Genomic DNA, 20,133 nt, shown 5'->3' on the forward strand with positions numbered 1-20,133 from the left:
GCCAAAATATTATTCCTGGAGCTCAAGGTCACCAGAGCTTGGCCTAGGGCCTGAGAGGGCTGGGGTGAGAGGCAAGAGGGCCGGAGGGCACTTCCCTTTGATTCCCTGGAAGTTCTCGGGGCCTGTCCCCTGACACCGAAGTCCCTCCTCCCCCGCGCCCCCTTCCCAGGCCCCAGCCAGTGAGCGTGGGAGCTGGGAGCCTGAGGACAGGCTCCAGGGACTGGCATGTTCCCTCTGGCCCGGTCACCTCCTTCCCCAGCCTTCTGGAAGGAGTGAATTGTGTTTAGGGAACAAAAATCTCGGTAGTGCCTGGAAAACACTACATCAGGGAGGAATTTCCTGGTCATTTCTCAATCCCTGGGTAATGTCCTAACCCTGGGGCTTGGAGCCCAGAATAGCTAGATCCCAGAGGCCACCCCCGCCAGCCTCGCAGACCGCTCAGCTGTGCCCCTCAGGTCCTATCCGGGCCCATACTGGTGAGCTCCAGACTCCAAGTGTAATGACTCAGTGATCCCTACCCAGGGCCACTGGGAGACTCTGGGGAAGGCAGAAGGGTGTGAGGAGGAGACAGGTGGCTCCACGATGGGGACCGTGAGAGGACGCAGGGAGGGGAGGCAGAGGCCTGAGATGGATGTCCTGGGCAGGGGGAACGGAGGGAGCGCGCCAGGGAAGCCGGGAGGGAGCCCAGGGGGCCTCTGGAGAAGGCAGGGAGAGGGAAGGCGGGGCAGAGAGAGGAAATGAAAAAGCTGGGGCGAGCAGGCAAGATGAGTAGAGAGGGAGGAGGGGGAGAGTAGGGAGAAGCTGACACACGGAGACGGACACGGACGGGAGACCTGGGCGCGAGGGGACACAGGAGGGGTTGAGAGAGACTGCAGAGGTGCGGTGAGGAGGGCTGGGCAAGCAGAAAGCAGAGACGGGGCTAGAGGGCTGTGGGGGGAGAGAGAGGGAGGGAGAGGCAGAGGGGGTGGACAAGGGAGGGGACAGAGACAGAGAGAGCGAGAGACAGAGACAGAGAAGGAAGGAACCAGGGAGGCGGAGAGAGAAGGACGAGACAGAGAGAGACAGATAGCGAGAGAGAAACAAACGGGAGAGAGAGAGAAGACAGAGGGGAGAGAAATACCATCAGACAGACAGACAGACGCACAGCAAGAACTGTGTGTCCGCGGGGAGACCCCCAGCTGCCGGGAGGACATGGGGACGCCGGTGGCGGGCATCTGAGCCGGCCGCAGGGGCAGACCAGGCTCGCCCTCACCCCCCACCTCCCACCCTTGGGACCCCTGCAGTCCAGGCCGGCAGACGGAGGCGAGGATGGCGGATTCGTGCCGGAACCTCACCTACGTGCGGGACTCGGTGGGCCCGGCCACCAGCACCCTGATGTTCGTGGCGGGCGTGGTGGGCAACGGGCTGGCACTGGGCATCCTGGGGACGCGGCGGCGGTCGCGGCCCTCGGCCTTCGCGGTGCTGGTCACCGGGCTGGCGGTCACCGATCTGCTGGGCACGTGCTTCCTGAGCCCGGCCGTGTTCGTGGCCTACGCGCGCAACAGCTCGCTGCTGGGCCTGGCCCGGGGCCGCCCTGCGCTCTGCGACGCCTTCGCCTTCGCCATGACCTTCTTCGGCCTGGCCTCCACGCTCATCCTCTGCGCCATGGCCGTGGAGCGCTGCCTGGCGCTCAGCCACCCCTACCTCTACGCCCAGCTGGACGCGCCGCGCTGCGCCCGCCTGGCGCTGCCCGCCGTCTACGCCTTCTGCGCCCTCTTCTGCTCGCTGCCCCTGCTGGGCCTGGGCCAGCACCAGCAGTACTGCCCCGGGAGCTGGTGCTTCATCCGCATGCGCTCCGCCGAGCCGGGCGGCTGCGCCTTCTCGCTGGCCTACGCCAGCCTCGTGGCCCTGCTGGTGGCCGCCATCGTCCTCTGCAACGGCTCCGTCACCCTCAGCCTCTGCCGCATGTACCGCCAGCAGAGGCGCCACCAGGGCTCGCTGGTCCCCGGGCCCCGCGGGGGCGAGGACGAGGTTGACCACCTGATTCTGCTGGCCCTCATGACGGGCATCATGGCCGTGTGCTCCCTGCCTCTCACGGTGAGTCCGCTCTGCAGCTGGGGTGGGTGGTGGGAAGGAGGGCGGCGCTCGGCTCTGCGCTCCATTGGTGGTGCCCATTTCACGGATGGGGAAACTGAGTCTCAAAGGGGTCAGAGGCTTTGTCCACGGTCAAGCAGCTCCTTTCTGGAAAGTCTCTCTCCATTTGCTTCTTCCCCGTTTGACTCGTCTTGACCCCTTGTCTCCCCCTTCCACGTCTTTAGTCCCCCCAAGATCAAACACGCCCCCAACCTTCCCCTACCCCTGTAATGATAATACGATCCACCATCCGTTAAGCACTTTCTCTATGTCCCCCCCATGCTCAGATAATCTTCACAATTACTTTACACATTCATTCAATTAGCGTGTAGCAAGAAAGAGACAAATCCCGGTCCTGTCACCAGACAAGCAGTGATGTCTCTTGCCCACGACCACACAGAGCCAGGTCTGGCCCCTGGGCTCCTGATTCTAGAGTCTCATTTCCCGGCAATGGAGTTCCCCACTTCCCCAAACAGCCCCACCCACCATCTGCCCTTGGAATCTCCGGGCCTCGCCCCTTTCCCGCAGGAGCTCCTGCCCAGCCTCTCCCGAATTGTAGCAGGGCAGACCCTGCTACTGTGGCACCGGGTCACCCCACCTACTCTCTGGGCCTCAGTTTCCCTTTCTGTAAAATGCAAGGGCTGGGCTAGATTTGAGGGTCGTCAAACCTTTTAGGGGTTGTGGATGACTCAGAGGCTAGAAGCCGTGGACAGACACAGGCACAGCCCCAGGGCCCACTCACACGGCCCCGTCTCTCCCTTTGCACCTCTGCTGTCTGTTTCCTGGGGCTTTCTCTCCCTCTGTTCCCCAGGTGCATTTGTTAATTCGTTTCCATCTTAGGTCCTTCCCATTCTGACAGCCCCCCCCCAATTCCTGCAGGCAAGCAAGTGGGAGGAGGGGAACCGGGGTGATGTGTGTAGGGGGTGGGTGCTTCCTGACACCCTCGTCCTGCCCCCAGATCCGCGGCTTCACCCAGGCCATCGCCCCGGACAGCAGTGAGATGGGCGACCTCCTCGCCTTCCGTTTCAACGCCTTCAACCCCATCCTGGACCCCTGGGTCTTCATCCTTTTCCGCAAGGCAATCTTCCAGCGCCTCAAGCTCTGGTTCTGCTGTCTGTGCCCCAGGCCTGCCCACGGTGACTCGCAGATACCCCTCTCCCCGGTCTCAGGGAGGAAGGACCGAAGGGCACCCACTGCTCTTGGGGAGAAGGAGGGGAGCTGGGTGCCTTTGTCAGCCTGGGGTGAGGGTCATGGGGCGCCCTTGCCTCCCGCACGGCGATCTGGCGCCAGCACCGTGGGAACGCCGACCAAACTGGGGACCGCGGCCGCCTGCTCACTCTGCTGACATTTGCCCTGTGATCTCCCGCCTTGTCTTCCGGGAGCGGGAGCCAGATCATCAGGGGCATGGCCGGGAGTGGACAAGCAGAGAGATGACTCTTCTGCCCTCGCCTGCCGGAACCTTGACCCCCTGAGTTCAGGGGGCGACCTGCTGCTATTTCTTCTCCTTCTGGGTGGCCATCACAGGCTCCGGGAGGAGAGGGAGGGAGACAGGGAAGGTTGATCCTGGAGCACAAAAAGAACAGTTCTCTCAAAATAACCAGTGGCCTGGCCGGCCTGGTCTGGCCCTGGCTTGCCGCTCCATCTCACTGTCTAAATATTTAGAAGGCGGAACAGTTCCCAGCGGCTCCTGTACACTGGGGTCTGCTCTGGTTAAGGTTCCCGCTCTGATCCTCATCCGTTCAGGGGACCCCAGCTGCCCATCCCAAATCCCCAGGGGTCCTGCCCTCTCCTAGGTCGCTCCAAGAGCCACCCTCTCTTGCTTCCTGCCTCCCCTCACTTCTGACTCTTCATCAGACCTGGGAGCCCCCAGGAGAGGCGGAGGAAGGGGAGACTCTGGCACTGTGGGCGACACTGCTGGACACGTCTTGGGGAAACTGCGACCCAGGCGTGGGAGATGTGGATCCCAGGGACCACCAAGAATGCAGAGCTAAGTCCTGTGTCCGTCCCTGAATAAATAGCTGCCTCCTTCTAGAGCCTGAGCTCATCTCATAGGTCCTTGGAGCCCTTACAAAAATTTCATTCATTCATGCAACAAATAGTGGGGCTGACTCTGCCAGGTGTTGGGGACACAGACCAGTCTCTGCCCCACCCTGGACTCAGGGGTGGGGGTGCGATTTGCAGCCTTCCACCTCTCCCCACTTCTCGTTGCCATCCCCTGCCTCAGAAAGGCCCAGAATCACTGGTGCTCGGGAATAAGCCGAGTGGCGTGAAAAGAAGTGGTGCTTAGAGTGGTGGCAGGGTGAACAGGAAAGGTCCTGCCAATCCCCCCCTGCCGGCCCCAGTTCCCCTTTCTCACTTGCTCCTGGGTTAAAACAATAAACCCCCACCTGGGGAGGGGTGGGGTAGGCGAGGCACGAGCCTCCTGTGAAAACAGGCGTCGCTAACTTCAGTGAGTCCTCCTCCACGTGAGGTGCACCCTCTCCATCCAACCTGCTATTATTGGAGCCTTTCCACAGAGGCTGGCATCCAGGCCCAGAGGGGGCAATCGCCAGCCCCCAGGCCACACAGCGAGGAGAAAGCACAGTCCAAGTGGGGAGCTGATCCATCTTTCTAGCCCTGGAGGCCAGCTCGCTTGTCTGGCTGGTGACTGTCTCTCTGGACCTCGGCTTCCTTTTACGTAGAATGGCGATCATAATCTAGTATTTAGCTTACGGGGCTGGGCTGAGGATTATAGGATTCACTCTGAAAAGCAATTTGGCACAGGGCTTGGAATAAAGCCCACAATATCTGTTACTGTTATTGCCGTTGTTATTGTTGCTGTTGTTTCTGGCTCTCTGTGCAAACGTGGTTTGAAAAAAAGCAATGCTTTGCTCTGTGGTTTTGACTTTTGTTTTCAGTTTCTATGATTCAAATCACAGTAAAGAAGAAGAAGGGGCGTCTGGAAGAGTTCAAATAGGTCAAGATGACGGCTTCATGTGTAGGGGGTTTCCTTTTGGGGTGATGAAAATGTTCTGGAACTAAATAGTGTTGATGGTTGCTTAACATCTTGAAGGTACTAAATGTCTCTGAATTGAACATTTTCAAATGGTTAAAATGGTAAATTTTATGTTATGGGTATTTTACCACAATAATAAAAAAAAGCATGTAATACTGAAAAAAATTGAGTGTGTGTAGAAACTTTTATAGCAGTCTTGACCGAGTAATATATTGGTTGAATTTAATAATAAAAAAGTTGACTTGGGGCCGGCCCGGTGGCGTAGTGGTTAAGTTCACGCGTTCCGCTTGGGCGGCCCAGGGTCCACCGGTTCGGATCCTGGGCGCGGACCGTACTCACCGCTCATCAAGCCATGCGGAGGCGGCGTCCCACACAGAAGAACTAGAAGGACCTACAACTAGGATATGCAACTATGTACTGCGGCTTTGGGGAGAAAAAAGAAAAAGAGGAAGACTGGCAACAGATGTTAGCTCAGGGCCAATCTTCCTAAAAAAAAAAAAAAGTTGAGTTGTACAAAAACAGGTCAAGAAACTACAGGTGGGGTCTGGACTTTGTCACCAAACCTGGCCTGGCCTGGGTGGGAACCCAGCCCTGGAGGGCGGTGGGGAAGGGATGGGGTGGAGGGGCTGCAGAGGAGCATTTCGGGCTGGTGCCAAGGGAGAGGGGCCTGCCTGTCCAGGCAAGACCCCCAGGGGGCGCTCGCCTCCTCTCTCTGTGCCGTCCCTGCAGGTGGGTCAGTTCGGTCCATCTGGCCTCCTAGGGCTCACTAAATGCCAGGCAGGGCTGGGCGTTTGAACCCATAGCATCCTCACCCGAGGTGGGTGCTATTATCATCCCACTTTTCAGATTCAGGTTAAGGGGAGGAGAGATTAAGTGCTGAAGCTGGTTTTCTGCTGGCTCTTACCTACTAGGCCTAACATCTCAAGAACCCGCCCCCTCCTCTGCCTCCCACTGTTTATCTCAGACCCCCACCACCTCTGGCCTGGATGTCTACACTGGATGTCTACACTGCCTGCCAGGTCAGGGGTTTTCAGACAACTCCTGCCCCGTCTACCCGCAGCCCCTCTGGGATGATTTCGAGACTCCTCTCCTGGCTGGTGTCCTGACTCCTGATTCTCTGCGTATCTCTCTTCGAGCTGCCTTGATCCTGTTCGGAAGGTCCTGTCTGGACGGTCACCCCCCGCCTGCAAAGCTGCAGGGGCTCCTGCTGCCTGGAGCCCTGGGGCCAACTCCTACTCTCCGCTCAGCCCCAGCAGACAACTGGGGTTTCCCTGAACGGCCTGTGACCTCTGGACCTCCACCTCTTGGCTTCTTGAGCTGGCCCTTCCTGGAACAGCGTTTCCCCCTCTCCATTCGTCAAACACCCGCGCCCTTTAAGGTCCTGCTTAGACTACCTGTCCTCCTTGGAGACTTCATCGCTCGTCTCTCAGGCCCCAGGATGGCACTCTGCAGCCCACCTCGCAGACATTTGTCCCTTCATTCAGCAGGCTCTTCCTGGGGGCTTGCTGTATGTATGTCAGGGCTTATCCTTGTGACGCTGGGGACACGCCAGTGACAGGGACAGCCCTGGCCCTGCTCTTCTGGGGCTCACAGTCCAGAGTGGGCAGGGCTGGGGGTCAGGGAGGGTGGAGTCTAGGGGGACATCTGGGAGGGCTTCTTGGAGGAGGGGATGGCTAAGCCTGGGGATTGGAGGAAAGTGAGCCAAGTAAAGTGGAGCGTTTCTGTCGTGGTCGTGGTTTTGACTCAGGTCTCTAATGCCTCCTTTCTTTGGCCTCTTGTTCATTCATGAATTCAACATAGAATCCCTTGAACCCCCTCCTTGGGCCCAAGGCTGCTCTGTGTCTGCTGGGGATACAGCAGCAACGGACACCCCCTTGGCCCTACCTTGCTCACGATCCATTGGGTGACAATTTAATAACCACAGAAATATGTATTACGATAAGCAGCAAAAATACAAAATTACAAACTGTAATACGTCCCAAGAGAGCACAGTGCAGAGATCTGAGAACATATATGAGGCCTGCCCTCGTCTGGGTCAGGGGTCAAGAAGGGACATGCTACTGACGGGTCTGACTTCCTCAAGGAGACTTCATTCATTTTTCACTTAATTTCTTTACTCATTTCTGTATTCCTAGCACCGAACCTGGCGCAGCGCTGGGATTCAGCACACACATTCACACCATGGCTGGTCCCGAGTTGCAGGGCTCTGGGGCCGTTTGTAGTCATTGCCCCACCTGCTGGTCACACTGGGAGTGACACTTAGCGTGGCGGCCACTGTTGGGGAAGTGAGGGGAACCTGCGTTTCCCTTGTGTGGGCCCTGGTTGGGCACCCCCGGTGTGTCCCCTTCTTAGGACAGTTTTGACCTGGTCCAGCAGATCTGAGAGCCTGAACTGGGACTGATTCCCACTCGAAGCATCTCTGCTTTGCGCAGAGTCGGCTCCCCTCAGCGCCCGCCCCGCGTCCATTAGGAGCTCAGAGAGCCATCTCTGTCTTCGATTAATAAAGAATGGGAAAGGGAAGTCATGATTATTTAATACTGCAGCCTGTCTGAGAGTAAAAGTCTTTCAACACATACAGCTCAAGGGGGAACATAATGATAGGCAGCGGAGAAGTGCGGGCAGCATGACGCGGTGGTTAAAAGCGTGGCTGTTTGGGATCCGAATGATCTGGGGTTTTGAGACCCAGCTCGGCCACTTCCGAGAAGTATGGCGCGAGAGGCTGTACCTGCCTGGGCCTCCAATCCTTCACTGTCACATCTCGATGATAATGTATCTCATGCCCACATGCCCGCCGCAGAGTGCACACCATACTTGGGAGCTGAATTTCATTATGGCTCCTCCGGCCTGGACAAGAATTAAATGAGATTTCTAGAAAGTGTTTGGAGCAACCCTCTGAGGTGGCTATTTTTATGACTCTCCTTCTACAGATCATTATTCTTCTCCATTTTGCAGACTGGTAAACTGAGGCCCGGAAAATGAGGTCACTCAGGTGGACCCTGAGGCTTAGCGACTGCACAGACTCCCCGCAGCGAGTGGTCACACTGGGCTGGGAGCCCAATCCTGTGGGTCACCAATGCCCGTCTTCCTCTCCACTATGAGACCAGAATTTTCCACGGGTCTCCTGGCTGCTAAGAGGGTGGCTCCCATCTCAGATCCCATGACAGTGACCCCAGCCTTCACCTAGCCTTCCCACTGCTCTATCTCTGGCCTGCCTCAAGTCAGGTTTTTAAAAAGATGACTATTTAGAGGCCAGCCTGCTGGCATAGTGGTTAAGTTCACAGGCTGTACATCGGTGGTCTGGTGTTTGCGGGTTTGGATCCTGGGTGTGGACCTACACACCGCTCATCAAGCCATGCTGTGGCGGCATCTCACATACAAAATAGAGGAAGATGGGCATGGATGTTGGCTCAGGGCCAATCTTCCTCAGCAAAAAAAAACCCAAAAAAACCCATTTACTCCAAAGTCGGGCAGCTGAGAGCATGGACTCCTTGGGGTCAGATCTGGCTTAAATTCCAGCTCTGCCACTTTCTACTTGATAACCTTGGAGTGGTATCTTCACTTCTCTGGGGCTCGGTTTCCTAGTCGGCAAAATGGGGATAAAGAGCATCCAGCCCAAATGGTTGAAGGATTCAACGAGCTCACGGAGGCAGGGCTTAGAAGAGAGCCTGGGGAGCAGGAGGCACCGGATGAAGAACGGCTCATGCAAGAACGGCTCATGCTCGCTGGGCCCTCCCTGTTCTGCAGGCCTGGTTCCTGCGCACTCACCTGATCCTCAGCGAGCCTCGGGGGGCAGGTGCTGGAGCCGTGGTCTACCCAGACCTCGAGCTCTTATCCGTTACGCTCAACCATTTTCATCAAATGCCAAACCACAACCAGATGGAGGAAAAAGGGGGTCACGGGAGCTCGGCTCTGGAAAAACGGCCTGCTGCTCCCATCTTCCCCTCCCACAGTGCTGGGCCCCGGCCACGGCCTCGCACCAGGAAGATACAGCCCAGGCCTATCTCCTGTCTGCCACAGGAAGGCCCTGAGGGTGGGCCCTGCCAGGCTTCTCCATCCTTCCAAGGCCAGGCCAAGACGAGCGGAAGGCAGGCTCTTTTTTTTTATTTATTTATTTTTTCCCCCCAAAGCCCCAGTAGATAGTTGTGTGTCATAGCTGCACATCCTTCTAGTTGCTGCATGTGGGACGCGGCCTCAGCATGGCCGGAGAAGCAGCGCGTCGGTGCGAGCCCGGGATCCGAACCCGGGTCGCCAGCAGTGGAGCGCGCTCACTTAACCACCAAGCCACGGGGCCGGCCCAAGCAGGCTCTTTATTCCACTGAATTCTCGCTGCTCGACTCCTGCCCAGGCCCGTGGCTGTGTGAGCAGCTCGGAAGTTAGCCACCGTCTAACTGTGCTTTCCCCTTGGAAAGGGAGCGGGTGGGATTCATAGTGTGGGGCGGGGCACGTGTACTTTGGGGAAAGCCCCCCAAGGCTTCTGCTGCGCCCCTCCCCTGCAGCACCACTGGACCGCAGGCCTTCGGTCTTGACACGCCCACTTCCGGCGGGGAAGGTAAGGAGCCTAAGGTAGTTTGCAATTGTTTGGGCTTTTGGCTTCAAATCTCCCTAGGTCCTGTGCCCTGTCCCGGAGTTGACTGGTGCCCTGTCCTGGAATTGACTGAGGCTCCGAGCTCAGGACTGCACGGTACACTTAGGCTGCCTGCCTGACAGTGACCCATTCGGTGAATGCCACCCCTTCCCCGGACCACCCTGTGGAGCATCCCCAACCTGGCCTAGGCCCCCAGGTCTGACCCTGCCTTCTCGCTGTTCCCTCGGATGACACCCTTCCTTCCCCTGGGGCAGCAAGGTGACGGCTCATCTTTCAGGTCTCGGCTCAATTCTGCCTCCCCCCGCGCTCGGATGCTCTCGTGGCATGATGGACCTGCCTTGGGCCTTCTCAGTTCTCTTCTTACCGTCACCTGTGTGACCGATACAAGCCCTCCAAGGGTGGGGGTGGTCTCTCTCGCCCCCGTGTGCATCCTCCGAGCTGCTGCCAGGACCCATCCCGCCTTCATCAACCACGAAATCTGGGTGGGATGGGAACTCTGGCCCAGAGCCCCCACCTGGCTGCAGTGACGAGGACAAGTCTCTCGAGCAAGCACAGACAGGCTCTTCCAGGGCAGGGCTGCGGGACCCACGCAGGGAGCAGGCCCAGAAACCGAGACGAGAGGGGAAGCCCCCAGTCAGGTAGTCACTGTATTTTATTGGAAAACATTGATATATATTTTTCTTCACAGCTTGAACTGAACACAATATTGCCCGGTTTAAAAAACAAAACAAAACCAAAACCGAAACACTCCGAAAACGTCCACAGCCTCACGCCTACCTGCCCTTACCCTCAGCTCTTGGCGGGGTCTCCCACTACGCCCCTCCCTCAGAGGCTGGGTGCCAGAGGGTGATGAGGAGAGACTCTCAAAGCTGGCCAGGTCCCAGGAGAAGCCACTCGATCAACTTGGGTTGGCGGGGAGGGGGGCAGATGAAATGAACAGAAAAAGGAAAAAAATCCAGACGACCGAACTGCCCACGTTGACTTACTTGTCCCAGAGGCGAAAGTCAGAAGCAAGGCCGCGGATCATGCTCTCCGCGCGGGGGTGTGGGGGCAGGCAGGTGGGCGAGGGGAGAGGCAGGGAGAGGCGGGCAGAGACAGCACAGATGGCGGAAGCCAGCCAAGTCGCCACAGAGAAGCGGGAGAGGCCGGCTGCCGGCCCTCAGGGCAGCTAGCCGACAGGGTTGTTTTATTGCAGGTGTGTCCTCTCGAGAGCGTGGTGGGGCGCATCTTCCCTCTCCCCACCCTTCAGCTAGCCCGGCATGGTTTTGGACAAAATGCAAGTTTGAAGGCGCATAAAGAAAAAACAAAAGGACAACCAAGACATGACAAAGCAACCGTCCCCACATCCGTCCCCCCGAGGGGATCTCAATGTGGGTGGGCAGGTGCGTCGTGAGGGGGTGGCACGGGATGTTAGCACCAGGTATTCACAGACCAGCTCGCAAAGATGCTTCAGGAACGTGGGCACAGACAATTTGCAGAGTGGCCACTGGGCAGCCCCGCCCCCGCCAGCCCACCCTCAGGAAGCCAATCCCATGGTTTCAGAAGAGCAGCCACGGGATCCAGGGGGGTCCACTCTGGCTGTCCCTTAGCGTTGGCCTCCTCAAGCGGTACAAGAATGCCAGCTTCCAAGACTCCCGTGCCCCTCGATCCCGTCCTGGGCCACATCCAGTCAACACCACGACTCCTCAATCCCCCTCGGTGCTTCTGGAATGCCTCTCTTGGCACCCCTGCCCCCCAAGGCTGCTGGGATTTGCACGCGGGATCACAGGGCTGGTTGCATGCAACACGAAAGGCATGCTCTTCCGGCCGGGTGAGGGCCTCGGCCCCTCCCTAGCAAGTCCCGGGCCAGGGCTGGCAGCCACCCCAGCACCCGACGTAAGATGGCAGACGAAAGGAAACAAACCGAGACGGAGGAGAGCCACCCGGGCTGGGGGAGGAGGGCAGAGGCTCCCCGGCGGGGGACGGGGCTCGTCTCATGAATGCATCAGGCCTTGGAAGATGCGGATGGAGGGGGAGGGCGGAAGGAGGAGGTGAGGGCGCAGGAGGGGACTTGGAAGATGCGGATGGAGGGGGAGGGCGGAAGGAGGAGGTGAGGGCGCGGGAGGGGACTTGGAAGATGCGGATGGAGGGGGAGGGCGGAAGGAGGAGGTGAGGGCGCGGGAGGGGACTTGGGGGGGAAGGAGAAAGAGCAGTCATGCAGCTTAGGACACATCTTTTGTTGCTTTATCAGATTCTCAGTCAATCCGGTGGTAATTGCTAGAACCGGGGGACGCAGGGGAGTGTTGAAGAGAGACAGTGCGCGCGCGAGAAGAGAGAGATGGAGAGAACGGGCATCGCCAGCTGCCCGGGGGCCTTCACTTCGCGGTCATCATCTGGACAAATTCTGTGAAGCGAAACAGAGAGGCAGGAGGTCAGCGGGTGGGCAGGGCTGAGCGGCGAGCGGCCCTCCCTGGCACGAGGGACCCGGGGGCTGGCTTCGGCGACGAGCCCGGCATCGCCTCACCTTCATAATTGACCTGGCCGTCGCCATCGATGTCAGCCTCTCTGATCATCTCGTCCACTTCCTCGTCGGTCAGCTTCTCCCCTAGGTTCGTCATCACGTGACGCAGCTCTGCGGCGCTGATATAGCCGTTGCCGTCCTGGGTGCCGGGGGACAAAGGCTCTGAGCTGGAGGCGTTCACCCGGGGACAGCGGGCCAAGGGTGGCAAGGCTGGGGCTGTCGGTCACCCCCGCTCAGCAGGGGAAGGGGGCTTCCTCAGGTTGCGGAGCAGGCTGCCACTGGGACCCAGGCCCCCCCCCCCACCAGCCATCTCTGTCTCTGCCGGAGTCGGCGAGCCCCCGGGAAAGGACTGCTTACTTTGTCAAAGACACGGAAGGCCTCTCGGATCTCCTCCTCACTGTCCGTGTCCTTCATCTTCCGGGCCATCATGGTCAAGAACTCCGGGAAGTCAATGGTCCCGTTCCCTGGAGAGCGGGGAGGGAGTTGGGAGTGCTCCCGGCCTGGGCCCCGGGAGACCACCCCAGAGCCCTGGGGGAGGAGAGCCTGGCCCATCATCGCCCCGAGGAGGGCTCCCCGGGGTGAGTGGGGGTGGGGCTCACCATCTGCGTCCACCTCGTTGATCATGTCCTGCAGCTCCGCTTCTGTAGGGTTTTGTCCTAGGGATCTCATCACTGTCCCCAACTCCTTCGTGGTGATGGTGCCATCTCCATCCTTGTCGAAGAGGGAGAAGGCCTCCTTGAACTCTGGGGGAAGAAAGGAAGGGAGGCAGAGGTCGAGGACCGCAAGGAAGTCCTGACCCGGGATGCGGGCCTCAGTCCACCTAGAGAAACCAGAGCAAGACTTCACCTCCAGTCCAAGCCCCCGCCTCCGTGCTCAGGGCAGACCTCCTTCCTCCTCAGTCAACACTTATGAGCCCCTGCTCTGTGCCAGGTAAAGCCACCCGTGCAGCCAGCCTACCCCGGTGAGCACAGAGGGCAAAAATGGGCTGAGAGCTGTCAGATAATTCTACACTTCTTTTTGATCCCTGGCTTCGGCTTCTCTCTCAAAGCATGAGGACCAATGTCATGGAGTGGAAGAGGGCCAAGAGAACTTTCCATCTGAAGGATGCCGGCCAAGGTCAAGTGGCCGGGAAGTGTAGGGAACGGGAGGCTGCAGAACGCCTTCGGTTGCCACTGAGTGCCTCCCGACTGGCACCGCCAGCCCAGTTCCCCGAGCTCGTGCTACCGGCTTCCAGAAGAGCCGAGCGAGCGGCTGTGCGTGGAGCGTGGGGGTGGTCGGCAGCAGAGCGCGGCTGACGGACGGTGCGTGGGGCGGCCGGGGGGATGGAAGGAGAGGGGACGGCTGCCAAGCCAGGAGGATGAGGAGCTAGTGGTGCTGAGTGGGCAGGCCACAGCTGGGGCCGCGTCAGGAGTGGGGAGAAAGCACGTGGCTCCTGCCCTCCCACTGGGCCCATTTTTGCACCTGGTGCTCCCTACCCCCAAACCCTCCGAGAACAGATGCCTGGCAGCCTATTCCCAGAGGGTGTGGGCTGGGGTGAGGTAGTGGACAGTTTGCTAATGGGGACGGGGGGAGAGTGGAGTGTGTGTTTGTGTCACCCAAGGGCAGGGAGTTGGGGTGTGGGTGGCAGGTGCAGTGGGAGCCAAACACAGCTGACAAGCTGTGCCCCGAGCCTCTGGGCCCTGGGGAGTTAGTAAGAGTCCCCTTGGGGATGCTGGCACCTCCCTGTGCTGAGGCCTTGTTGTTTGGGGGGGGAAGGGAGCAGGGCATGTGGGCACCCCGAGCTCATGACCACTGAACAACAGGGTATTCTCTGGCTTGCCCCGGTGGGTCTCCAGAGCCACCTGGGGCCAAAGTTAAGAAGCTGCAAGTGTGACTGTGTGTTGGGGGGGAGGGGAGGAAAGGAGAGAAGGCAAAGCCTTCTCTGCAAAACTCCTGCCTCCTCCCACTTCAGCAGCCAGGCATTTAGTCCTTGTCACACAGCCCAGCGGACCTGACAGCAGAGCTGGGGATGGGTAGCTGCTGGGGCCCAGGGGCCCATTCTCTGCATCCTTCCTCCTGTCTCCTGTGTGCTTGCCTGTGGCTTTGCAGATACAGTGGGAGCTGCTCTCTGTCCTCAGGCAGCCCACAGTCTGGGGAGATGGGGACACGGGCGCCCACTCAGTCACACAATAGGTCCTACAGCTGTGACCTTTCTGGGCTTTGGGGGGGCTATAAAAATGAATCTGATGGGACCCAGGATTTCTTGTAGCTTACGGGGAGATATGTGATGGTTCCTATGTGCATTTATTTAGCCAACACAAATTTAGGAAGCATCTACCATGTTCTAAGCACTGAAGACAAAGTGGGGACCACCAAAACCCAAGCCCCAACTCCAGGAACTCACATCTAGGGACAGGAGACACAGCGGGTAAAGACAGCACAAAATAATTTCAGATAGTGGGAGAGGCTACAGAGGAAATGAACAGGGTGACCTGATGGAGAGCAGAGCAAGGGTGTCTGTTTGGGAGGGAGTCAGAGAAGGCCTCTCCCAGGTGACACGTGAGCTGAGACCCGAAAGATGAGAGGAGCTGCTCTGCAAAGAGCTGGGGGAGCCGCTCCTCTGGCAGAGGAGAAAGCCAGGGCAGGCACGCGCAGACGGAGCACAGAGCACAGGGGACAGCAGAGGTGGGAGTGACGAGCCATCTCCTGGGCAGCTCTAAAGTGGGGCAGGAGCTCTGCAGCCCCACGGGGAGGCAGGGAGCTCACCTTCTGAGCCTAACTGGCAGCAGCTGAGACAGACAGCCGGCTTCACCCTGCAGCCACGGATTAAAAGGGCCCCGGAGGACCCAGGGCCAGGAGGGGAACACAGCCTTTGCCAGCTGGTGACGGCCTGCCTCAGGACCTGGGGTTTGGGGGTACCGGGGCACTGGTGTGCTCTTATACACAGTTACCAACGTTCTGAGCACAGGCATGGTGTTGGGCGACGTAGGGGACACACAAGTTTATCTGTCAGATGTCACTCCTGGCCAGAGGCAGTAAGACTTCGCTGGGGACGCAGAGGCCCTCCCGAGGCAGGAGGAGGGGGGTGGGGTAGGCAGGCTCACCTGCGATCTGCTCCTCTGTGAGCTGGTCAGCCTGGAAAAGCAGAAGGAGAAAGTTAGTCACTGGGCTAGCTGGCCACCATGGAGCCCTCCTCCTTGCTCGGCCCAGCCCCCTCTGGTGAGGCTGGTTCCACATGGCACTCTATGCACCTGGGCAAGGGCCATGCGTGCCAGAGACAGCGTGTGAGGCAGAGCCAGGGCCTGGGATCAAGTCTGGTGCTTCGGGAAGCTGGAGACTTAGGCGGGCTGGAAACCCAGGCCTGCCTGATGCAGGGCCCGAGGAGGCTGCCCAGACCCCAGGGTCTCCAGTCTCATTCTGGTGCCTGGAGCCACAGTGGGCAGAGAGAAACGGCGCTCCGGCCCGAACCAGCTGCTCTGGCACAGCACGGTTCCGTCTCGGTGTCAGCCCTGCTGCTGGGAGCCCGGGAGGCTGAGTGAAGGGAGCAGTTGCCCTAGAGGCCTAATCAAGCAGCTCTAGAAGGCTCCACACTGAAACAGGCCAGTCCTCGGGCAGGGCAGAGGGAAGATGTCCGGGGCTCTTTGCTGGTTTCTGTGTCACCTCTTTGGAGGCGCTGGGTCCAAGCGCGGTGGACCCAACTGGCCAAAATTCGAACTGGTGGCTCCGCGTTGCTCTGAGTGCCGGACAGAACCCTGGTCGGGTCACTCTGTCCTGTTTCTTTTGGGCAGGAGGGGACTAGAGCGGGCAGCAGCAGTGATGGCCCAGGTTGGAGGACTGAAGCCAGCCTCCCCAGCGGCACTGCGGTTTTTAACCCTTTCCAGCCCTAGCCACTCTGTGGACTGGCCAGTCGTGGCTGGCAGCCCTTGCTGCATGCGGGGTTTGGGGGTGGGGTGGAGGAGAGGCAACACCAGCTTCTCCTGCACGGGCGTGCTGGGAATCTGCCAGGTTTAGGGATCTGCTGGAGGAGGACCTGGGGGGGGGTGGTATTGAATCCGAACATTTAGCTTTAGGCAACAAAAAGATGAATTTCCCCTGGTTTTCGGGAATGCCGCCAGGAAGGCACCACCGTCCCAGACATTGTGGGTCCAGAGGCCTGCTGCCCCTCCTTTACTTCCTTTCACAATTAGGGGACAGGGGCCCCAAGTCCACAGCAGGGTTCTAGCTAGTCGGAGAGCCCCCCCAAAGTAATGCAAACTCTTGGGTGTATTTGCATTACTCTGCCTAGCGGTTCCACAGCTTCCACTGGAAGCTGGCAACAGGCCCCCACCCCCACCCCGTCCCAAATATTAAGAACTGCTCGCATTAGAACTGGACTAAAATGTCCTTTTTTCTTTTTCTTTTTTTTAAATCTAAGGGAAGGAGAACTTGAGGCAAAGCCCCAAATAGGCAGAATGGGAGGGGAATTCAAGTGATGGTGACACAGGGGAGATGGCTAACGGAGGGGGAAGAAGGAAAAACACCACACGTGCACGTTCTGGAAAAGTCCAAAGTCTGAAGGGAAGGTGAGGAGGCCAAATGGAAACACGTCTGCATTGCCTTCAAAACAGACTGCTGGGCCCCTAAATGACAACCTGGTGGCCCCGGGCCCAGGAGCCCCTCACTCCCCTGCCGCCCTTGGCTACTGTGGCCAAAGACGCCTGGGTGGATCCCCCAGGTCCTGATACCCGAGGAGGCTGCTCAGGGAAAGCGAGAAGAGGGGACGGGCTTCTGGTTACCAAAGCCAGGCAATGTGGGGGGGAGGGGGCAGAGGAGGACCGGAGGAGAGACAAGCAGCCTGGGAGGAGGGCTGTCGTTGCACCTGCTTTCGTCCTCTCCCCTGGCCTAGATGGAAAGGGCTAGACCAGTCAGGGACCTGCCACCCGGACGGCACCACTCTGCAGAAGCCCAACAGTCCCCACCGTCGGGCAGCCCCATCAGAGGCTGAGGCTGGGCCAGGGCAAGGAGGCTGGGACAGGGTGCAGAATGCCCAGCAGGGGCTCTGCTATGCCCCACCAACAAGCTGGAGGGCGCAGACAAGGCTCCGCCACACTCTGTTCACGGGGCTGCTGCAAATAGGCGTGGCTCTGCCTGCAGGGCCTGTCAGACTCTCTCTCCCTGTTAGGAGACCCCCTCCCCTGCTCGGTGAAGGCCAGGTCCCAGCTCCCAGCTATCCATCTCAAAGCACGGCTGCCGCCCAGAAACCTGACCACCTGAGACGCAACCATCGCTGGGGACCCCTTCTTGGGACTTCTTCCCTTTCCAGATCTGAAGATTTTAAGCTTTCACCAAAAACTGTCTCCAAAATAACCCAGTTGGTCTCCTGCTTCCTTATGCCTCATCTAGGGCTCCAGCAAAGGGCTGGATAAGAAAAAAACAAATCTTGGGGTGGGGGAGGGAAGAGGGTATAATTTCTCGGCCTTGCCCCAACCCCCAGCTGATGCCAGACAGCAGTGTCAGATGAGATCAGAAACCAAGCCCAGGGCCCCTCACCAGGGCCAAGGAGGAGCCACAGAGCTCAGGCCAAAGTCCAAGGCCACTTACCAGTGACTTGTCCCACCCATAGCTTGCAGCTTACATATGGAAAGATCAACTAGGGCCTATGTGGGAGGTGGGCGGCCTCCGGGCCCCTGCCAGTGCTCCGGGGCCCCTGCAGCAAGGTTCTGCTGGGGGAAAATGGGGTGGCCGCAAGCAGAGCCATCAGGTCTGTGTCAGCAAGTATGAGATCTGATACACGGCAGCGGCTGCCTGTTCTCCCCAGCCTTGCCAGGGAGGACGGCTGCGCACAGTTCCGAGGCTGAGCCTGGCGGGGCTGTGGGTGTTGTGGGTGGCAGGGAGGAGGAAAGAACGAGTCTGCTGGTTTTCTGTCAAAGGCCTGGCTGTGGGAATTAACAGAAGCGCTCAGTGAGGGCCCTGAATGGAACAAGTGGCCCTCGGGCCAATGAAGGGGTCCCTCCGGAGGTCCTCTCTGGTCAAACTCTGCAGCCCCCACCCTGAGGCCACAGGGACAGGCGTCCGATTGTCACCGACGCCACACTGTACTGCACTGTCATCTGGCACAAGTGAGGGGATGCAGAACAGTGAGCGAAGCTGGAGATGAGGAAACCAGCACTCCCGTTTGGAAAAAGCATCTCTCCTGGTCTGAAAGGGGCAGCGAGGGGTGAGGGTCTGGGCTCCAAAAGCTGGCTCATTTGATGCACGCCAAACTTTGATCCCCCACCCCCATTTCATGCGGCTTCAGTGCGCAATAGGGGCCTGAACAACTCCGCCCACCTGCTCCCACTGCCCGGTGCCTGCAGCCCAGCCCCATTCTTCCCGGGGAAGGGGGACCGTATAGCCACTCCCTCTGGCCTCTGCAGCCCACTCCCCATCCAGCCTGAACAGTCTTTGTCCCGGCTTTTCCCTGGAGACTTCCAGAAAGCCACCCACATCCACTCCAACCCTAGGCCCACCTCGCCTGTCTCCTTCCACCTCACCTCCCCCCACCCAAGCCAAAGTCCTCTCCCACCCCTCACCTTCTCACGGACCCAAACACAACACTCCTCCTGACCCCCCAAAATAATCCAACCTCCCTTCCTAGTTCAACAGCCTTAAGCCACCAGTAACCTCAGAACCTTTCCCGGCTGCCCCCCAAACCCACCCTGAGGCCCCCTGTTCCCCCACCACTGGCAAGCACCAGTCTCACCAGCCCCTTTGAACCACCTGCCTGACCCCAATCCTTTTCAGTCCCCACAGGCTTCAAGAGCATCTTCTACTCTCCGCTGCCACCCACCCTAGGCTGGTCCTCCCTGAAGCTTCCACCTCACCCTCCTGCTTCCTCCGCAATGCTGGTCGTTCGAGAAGCCCCTCTCCACCCTCAAGGGTCTGATCTGCGGAAGTGACCCCCATCCCTGCCCTTCTCCTCTGGCCCCCAGGAGCACCCGTCCCCACGCAGGCCCAGCTACCCACGGCCCCCTCTCGGGGAGCTCCCCAGCCCCCGGCCGCCCTCCGATCCCCCTTCCCTGCATCCTCTCAGGACCCCAAGGCTCCATCAGGGCCCGAATCACCCCCTTCCTCAGCCCAGGTTTCTCGTCCCGCGCCCCTGGGGTGCAAACAGCCCACCCCAGAGACCAAATGCCCCATCCTGGGTCCGAAAGCCCTTTTGGGGTCCAAACGCCGCCTTTGCAAGTCCAGATGTTCCATCCCGAGTTCAAACCCATGCTTTGAGGGCTCAGGTGCCCACTTTGGGGTCTAAACACCCTATCTGGTGCTAAAAGTCGCTTCCGGAAGCCCCCAAACCCCCTTGTGGGATCCAAACGTCCCGCTCTGGGTTCGGATGCCCCCGACAGGGGGGCAGCGAGGGGTCCAGAGGCGCTGGCCGGGGCCCGATCGCCCCCATCCCGGGTCCACTCGCCGTCTCAGGGGTCCCGCCCCGGAGCCCCCAGCCTCGGCCGCCCCCCAGCCTCACTCACCATGGCGAGGCCCGGGGTGTCCGGAGCGCGGGGATGAGGTTCCTCCGGCGGCGGCAGCAGCTGCAGCAGCTCAAGCTCCGCCGCGCGTCCGCGCCTCCACACTCACTGCCCGCAGCGCGCGCAGCCGCCGCCGCCGCCGCCGCCGCCGCCCGCCCCAACGGCCCCCCAACGGCCGCCGCGCGCGCCCCGCCTCGCCCGGCCCCGCCCCGCCCGGCCCGCGCCCCGCCGCACTGCGGCTCCCGCGGATCCCTCCGCGCCCCTCGCCGCGCCGCCGCGCCCGCGATCTCTCGCTCCCACCCCGCGCAGGTCCCGCGTTCGCCGCCGGCCGCGCGCGCGCCCCCGCCGCGGGACTACTTTCCGTCGCCGCGTCCCGCCCCCTGCTCCCGCCGCACTTTCCTCCCCGGCGGAGGGGCACCGCTCGGCGGCGCGTGACGCGTCCTTGTGTGAGCCGCGCCGCTATTGGGCCCGGGCCCGG

The 20,133-nt window shown here is 59.9% G+C and overlaps 2 protein-coding genes across 2 annotated transcripts; one reads left to right on the forward strand and one right to left on the reverse strand.

Annotated features, from left to right (window-relative positions):
• Nucleotides 1-1,308: 1,308 nt before the first annotated feature.
• On the forward strand, nt 1,309-3,460 carry PTGIR (prostaglandin I2 receptor). The gene is made up of 2 exons (XM_004440181.3): nt 1,309-2,076; nt 3,071-3,460. Exons 1-2 carry the CDS (start codon nt 1,309-1,311, stop codon nt 3,455-3,457), a joined length of 1,155 nt encoding a protein of 384 aa, XP_004440238.1. The 3' UTR covers nt 3,458-3,460.
• A 6,866-nt stretch (nt 3,461-10,326) lies between these two features.
• CALM3 (calmodulin 3) lies at nt 10,327-19,815 on the reverse strand. Its single transcript, XM_004440399.3, has 6 exons — nt 19,659-19,815; nt 15,276-15,306; nt 12,792-12,935; nt 12,550-12,656; nt 12,196-12,331; nt 10,327-12,075 (listed from the first exon to the last, which is right to left on the reverse strand). The coding sequence occupies exons 1-6, from the start codon at nt 19,659-19,661 to the stop codon at nt 12,047-12,049; spliced, it is 450 nt and encodes a 149-aa protein (XP_004440456.2). The 5' UTR covers nt 19,662-19,815; the 3' UTR covers nt 10,327-12,046.
• Between the last annotated feature and the right edge of the window lie 318 nt (nt 19,816-20,133).

This window comes from Ceratotherium simum, chromosome 33 (assembly GCF_057802395.1).
Source record: "Ceratotherium simum simum isolate JZ-2026a chromosome 33, ASM5780239v1, whole genome shotgun sequence".
Classification (NCBI taxonomy): domain Eukaryota; kingdom Metazoa; phylum Chordata; class Mammalia; order Perissodactyla; family Rhinocerotidae; genus Ceratotherium; species Ceratotherium simum.